Source organism: Mustelus asterias, chromosome 13 (genome assembly GCF_964213995.1).
Source record: "Mustelus asterias chromosome 13, sMusAst1.hap1.1, whole genome shotgun sequence".
Lineage (NCBI taxonomy): Eukaryota > Metazoa > Chordata > Chondrichthyes > Carcharhiniformes > Triakidae > Mustelus > Mustelus asterias.
This window is the reverse complement of record NC_135813.1, coordinates 53,727,742-53,734,257: the sequence shown is the minus strand read 5'-3', so window position 1 is coordinate 53,734,257 and position 6,516 is coordinate 53,727,742. Positions and strand designations below refer to the sequence as shown.

The following is a 6,516-nucleotide window of genomic DNA, read 5'->3' as shown; positions in this document are numbered from 1 at the left end:
ACTTACCTCCTCAAAAATTTCAATCACGTTAGTCAGTCGCAACCTTTCCTTAACAAATCCATTCTGTCTTTGATTGATTTGTGAATTTTGTAAAGGTTTATCCCGTCCCTCAGAATGTTTCCAATAGTTTTCTCCAAGCGAGGTTAGATTGTCCACCTCATTACTCAGTCTCCTTTCTCCCTTTTTAAACAATGATACAAATTCTCTCCCATTTTCACTCATATTTTTCTCTAACCTTTAATCTCTTTCTGAGTGTTTTCTTCTATTCTTTCTTTTCCCTTCTTTAGTTGTCATCCTGTTCTCTGACACCATATCTGAGAGGATTGCAAAATGATGGTCGGAACCTCCACCATTGCATTCCTTGATTCCATTCTGGGAATTTAACTACTTTCACAGATGTCAAACCTCTTAATATTTACTCTCTTACCATTTCAATTTCATCTAACATTTCACACCATCCCCCATGAACTGCAGCGGTTCAGAAAGCACCATCTTCTCAAGGGCAATTGAGGATGGGCATTGAATGATGGCCCAGCCAGCGACGCCCACATTCTCAAATGAATAATCCTCAATTTCTGTTGCAAGCATCCTTTCCCCCCGCTTTATGCCCCTTGACAGGGGCCTCTGGATTTATCAGATCTACTTTTTCTTTCAGGGAATATTCTTGCTCTGAAACCTGTCTCTGTTGAATGCCTCCTACTGAACTACCTTCAAATAGCTGTTCCCAGTTCACTTTAGCTGAATCATATCTCAGCTTTGTAACATTAGCCTTTCCTCAATTGAGAACTTTTATTCCTCCTGTCTTTATGTCCTTTTCCATAAGTACCCTCAATTTAATTGAGTTATAATCTCTTCCATCAATGTGCTCCCCAACTGATCACCCTTCCATTTGCCCAATTTCAATCCCAAGAACTAAATCCAGTCTTTTTTTTATTAATTCATGGAACATCACTGGCTGGCCAGCATTTATTACCCATCCCTAGTCAGCCTTGAACTGAGTGGCTTGCTAGGCCATTTCAGAGGTAGTTGAGAGTCAACCACATTGCTGTGGATCTGGAGTCACATGTAGGCCAGACCAAGTAAGGACGGTGGATTTCCTTCCCTAAAAGGACATTAGTGAACCAGATGGGTTTTTCCGACAATGGTTTCATGGTCATCAGTAGATTCTTAATTCCAGATTTGTTTTATTGAATTCAAATTCCACCATCTGCCGTGGTGGGATTCAAACCCTGGTCCGCAGAACATTAGCCACCTCCCCCCCCCCCCATTCTTCCTCAATGTACCTGAACAGAGTGTGGCGACCAGGGGATTTTCACAGTAACTTCATTGCAGTGTTAATGTAAGCCTACTTGTGACACTAATAAATACTAATTTTAAAAATGTAAACTTTGGATAGTGTGCACACTATCAGTTTGTGTATCTCATAAAATACCTTGCTTTGAGTAATGAGTGACTAAATCAAAAGTTAAAATGTAAACATTTGCTGAACAAGAGACGTGCTGCCAATGCTTTTTGTCTTTGATTCATCAGGACAGAGGCAAAAATGCCAAATTTCAAAGGAAGCAACAACTAGTCCTGCATGAGAAAAGGGTGATTGCCAAGTCGATTGTTTGCCAGGAAGTGATTGTCCCCCACTCTTTTACTTCAAAAAGGGCACAATGCCCTCTTTTTAGGTCAAACCAAATAAACAAACTCAGATTAAGTCAGGACAAAGTAAAAGGGGCAGCTCCCCAAAAGGAGGGGGAACAGCCCGAACAGAAATCAATGGTCATGTTCCTTTTGCCTGCAGAGGACAGGATGAATATCTGTAGCTTCTGGCAAACTTAAGTGAGCTACGTTGCAAGCCTAACTGATAATCTTAAACTGTTTCCGAGTATAACTCTGAGCACACATGGGGCAGCACTTACTGAATAATCAAGCCACCCCTGCCAATTGTGTGACTAATCAGAGCCTCTCCGTCAATGGGGGAAGAGAATCTGCTCACCTTCAATTTTTGATGGTTGCAAGGCACCCCACTGCAAAAGGATGACTTGGTAACTGAGTTAGTGAGGCCTGCAGACATTCAGAGCACCGGGAAAATTGGATTCCTTCCTCCTGGGTCAAAAGACCCCCAGCTGAACAAGTTCACTCAGTGTGAATATGCAGCATAGTTTCAGCTGGTTAGATTCCAGCATGAACCCTGCATGAAGCTATAGCTCCCTGAACTTACAGAAATGAGGGGTGGGCATCTCACATGCTAAACTGTATGTGTGGGGAGACTCCTACCACCCTGCAGCCAGCTGATCAAACCTCCACATTCTTTAACCCTGTTGATAAATGTCCCTCCCATCTCATGTCCTGATTGATTGGGAGAGGCAGTCGACACGTTGGCTCCAGGGTAAAGCACCCTCCTCCCTGCCCCAGTGCACCGTGGAACTCCAAAGCCACAAGAGTACCAGTGTTCCTTATGCACCATTTTCCATTGTCCACAGCACTCACTCTGTAGTCTGGAATTGGACAGAGTCAGCAAGGAAAATGATATTAGCAATGGAGCAGGAGAAAGCAAGTGTAAATCCAGCATGGTGACTGCCCGAGAAGCAATTTACAGTTAGCACAGCTCTCACACTCACTCAGGCCAAACACAGACATCAGGTTATGAAAAGAAAGTGTTTATTGACAACAAATCATAAATTGGACATCACGTCATACTACAGAATTATAAAATAACAAATACACAAAGCAACCCTGGACCTTCTTCTGCGTGACGGGAAAGGCAGAAACAGCTTCACCTTCTCTTCTGGAAGATGTTTCCACGGCCCATCCCACGGCCTCGCCCTCGGGCAGCCACTGGAAAGAATCACAGCTTGTTAATCATTTGGTCTTAGCAGCTTTGCAAGGTTCCAGGAGCTCCCAGGAACAGATTTTCACTTTTGGCATCATTGTTTGCAGGGAAGAGACATACTTGGTTATGCTCCCTCTACACTGTCACCATCAAAACTCCCAGGACAGGTAAGCACGGGGTTAGATACAGAGTAAAGCTCCATCTACACTGTCCCCAAACTCTCCCAGGATAGGTACAGCACAGGTTTAGATACAGAGTAAAGCACCCAGTCCACCATCCGCATCAAACACTCCCAGGACAGGAACAGCACATAGTTCAATTCAGAGTAAAGCTCCCTCTATTGTCCCCATCAAATTCTCCCAGGACAGGTACAAACACGGTTAGATACAGAGTAAAGCTTCCACTACACCATCCACATCAAAACACTCCCAGAACAGGAACAGCACATGGTTAAATACAGAGTAAAGCTTCCTCTCACTGTCTCCATCAAACACTCCCAGGACAGGCAGACCAGAGTTAGATATATTGTTCCATTATTTTCTAACCAGCCACCCCATCATTCCAGATGTAAAGCTAATGAAAAAAAAACTGATGATTTGGACTGAAATGTCTTGTCCAATCCACCCCAAGAACTTTTTCAGATCGCAGATTGTGGAGGATTTGATCCCTCAAGCGACTTCTTGCAAGCTGTGCACAGCATACCATCTAATTCTATCTTTTACTCTCGTTCTGTGCTTTTAAAACTCACTAATTCTTATAAATTCTAACAACTCTCTAATTCAATCTCCCTGCTAACTTTTAAATGGACTTACCTCGCATTAAGTTGATCTTTCTCTAAACCCTAGCTACGACTGTAACACTACATTCTGCACTCTCTTTTCCTTCTCTATGAACGGTATGCTTTGTCTGTATAGCGCACAAGAAACAATATTTTTCACTGTATACTAATACATATATCAATAATAAATCAAATATATCCAGTGCAGTGACCCCAGCAGTAGCTGTAATGTGGGAGCTGATTCTAGCTCAGCCCATGGTCCCGGAACAGGACAGTTCAGCCACAGCATCACATCAGCTCAATGAAAGCATTGAAGGATTAGGGTTTAAGATGCAGATATACTGACCTTGAGCTTTGAGGATTGCAGCTTTCCCTCGGCCAGCCCCTGTACCCTGGTTTTTATTCTTCATGCTCTTTAACATGGGGGCATTTTTCAGCATGTCCGGCAAGATGAGGAAGCGAATCTTGCTGCCACGGATGTACACCTGCTCCAGCTGAGCCACACGCCCATCGCGGTAGGTGACAGTGATGTTGGACATCTGCAGAGGAAAGAGGAACAGGGTCAATACGACTGGGTTCACAGGACCAGCAAAACTCAGAAGCTTATTAACTACCAAGGCTCCTTCAACAGGATAAGAACATAAGAAATACGAGCAGGAGTAGGCCATCTAGCCCCTCGAGCCTGCCCCGCCATTCAATAAGATCATGGCTGATCTGAAGTGAATCAGTTCCACTTACCCACCTGCTCCCCATAACCCTTAATTCCCCTACCGATCAGAAATCCATCTATCCGTGACTTAAATATATTCAACGAGGTAGCCTCCACCACTTCAGTGGGCAGAGAATTCCAGAGATTCACCACCCTCTAAGAGAAGAAGTTCCTCCTCAACTCTGTCCCAAACTGACCCCCCTTTATTTTGAGGCTGTGCCCTCTAGTTCTGGTTTCCTTTCTAAGTGGAACGAATCTCTCCACTTCTACTCTATCCAGCCCCTTCATTATCTTACATGCCTCTATAAGATCCCCCCTCAGCCTTCTAAATTCCAACGAGTACAAACCTAATCTGCTCAATCTCTCCTCATAATCTACACCCCTCATCTCCGGTATCAACCTGGTGAACCTTCTCTGCACTCCCTCCAAGGCCAATATATCCTTTCGCAAGTAAGGGGACCAAAACTGCACACAGTATTCCAGCTGCGGCCTCACCAATGCCTTGTACAGATGCCGCAAGACTTCTCTGCTTTTATATTCTATCCCCCTCACGATAAATGCCAACATCCCATTTGCCTTCTTGATCACCTGTTGTACTTGCAGACTGGGCTTTTGCGACTCATGCACAAGGACCCCCAGGTCCCTTTGCACAGTAGCATGTTTTAATTTTTTTCCATTTAAATAATAATCCAATTTGCTATTATTTCTTCCGAAGTGAATAACCTTGCATTTGCCAACGTTATACTCCATCTGCCAGATCCTCGCCCACTCACTCAGCCTATTCAAATCTCTCTGCAGACCTTCCGCTTCCTCCACGCAATTCACTTTCCCACTTATCTTCGTGTCGTCAGCAAACTTTGTTACCCTACACTCAGTCCCCTGCTCCAGATCATCTATGTAAATAGTAAACAGTTGAGGCCCCAGTACCGATCCCTGCGGCACACCACGAGTCACCATCTGCCAACCAGAAAAGCACCCATTTATTCCAACTCTCTGCTTCCTGTCGGATAGCCAATCCCCAATCCACGCTAACACCCTACCCCCAACTCAGTGTGCCCCAATCTTCTGCAGCAACCTTTTGTGAGGCACCTTATCGAATGCCTTTTGGAAATCCAAAAACACCACATCTACCGTTCCCCCCCCGTCAACCGCACTAGTCATATCTTCATAAAAATCCAGTAAGTTCGTCAAACACGACTTTCCTCTCATGAATCCATGCTGCGTCTGCTTGATCGAACCATTCTTATCCAGATGGCCTGCTATTTCTTCTTTAATGATGGATTCCAGCATTTTCCCAACTACAGACGTTAAGCTAACCGGCCTGTAGTTACCCGCCTTTTGTCTACTTCCTTTTTTCAACAGCGGCGTAACAGTAGCCGTTTTCCAATCAGCTGGCATTACCCCAGAGTCCAGTGAATTTTGATAAATAACCACTAACGCATCCGCTATTACCTCTGACATTTCTTTCAGTACCCTGGGATGCATTCCATCCGGGCCCGGGGACTTGTCTACCTTCAGTCCCATTAGTCTACCCAGCACTGCCTCTCTAGTAACAATAATTGTATTGAGTTCCTCTCCTCCGAGGGGGGGGGGGGAGGGGGGAGGGAGGAGGGAGGAGGGCGAGGGAGGCGGGCGGGCAGCGGCGGGGGCGGGCAGCGGGGGACAGGGGGGGGCGGGCAGCGGGCGGGCAGGGGGGGGCGGGCAGCGGGCGGGCAGGGGGGGCGGGCAGGGGGGGGCGGGCAGCGGGCGGGCAGGGGGGGGCGGGCAGCGGGCGGGCAGGGGGGGGCGGGCAGCGGGCGGGCAGGGGGGGGCGGGCAGGGGGCGGGCAGGGGGGGGCGGGCAGGGGGCGGGCAGGGGGGGGCGGGCAGCGGGCGGGCAGGGGAGGCGGGCGGGGGGGGAGGCGGTGGCGGGAGGGGGAGGGTTTGGAAATGGAACCGGCGGTCGCTCCCCGCCGGTCCTCGACCTTCGGCTGGGGCCTCACCTGACAGTTCATGTTATCCTCGGCCTCGATTAGCTTTCCCCGGTAAACCTCTCCGGTGTTGGTCTCGCAGGTCACGACATGGCCCTCGGCCTCATGCAGCACTTTGATAGGAACTCCAATCGACATGATTTCGCCTCACAGCACCGCGCGGTTCAACTCTGACTACCCCTCCACTATCCCAGAGAACACCGCGCCCTTCAACTCTGACTGATCCTCCACAATCCCAG

At 47.4% G+C, this 6,516-nt stretch overlaps 1 protein-coding gene across 1 annotated transcript; it reads right to left on the bottom strand.

Moving 5' to 3' along the window:
* Positions 1-2,627: 2,627 nt before the first annotated feature.
* On the bottom strand, positions 2,628-6,514 carry snrpd3 (small nuclear ribonucleoprotein D3 polypeptide). The gene is made up of 3 exons (XM_078227625.1): positions 6,290-6,514; positions 3,946-4,138; positions 2,628-2,826 (listed from the first exon to the last, which is right to left on the bottom strand). Exons 1-3 carry the CDS (start codon positions 6,413-6,415, stop codon positions 2,765-2,767), a joined length of 381 nt encoding a protein of 126 aa, XP_078083751.1. The 5' UTR covers positions 6,416-6,514; the 3' UTR covers positions 2,628-2,764.
* Between the last annotated feature and the right edge of the window lie 2 nt (positions 6,515-6,516).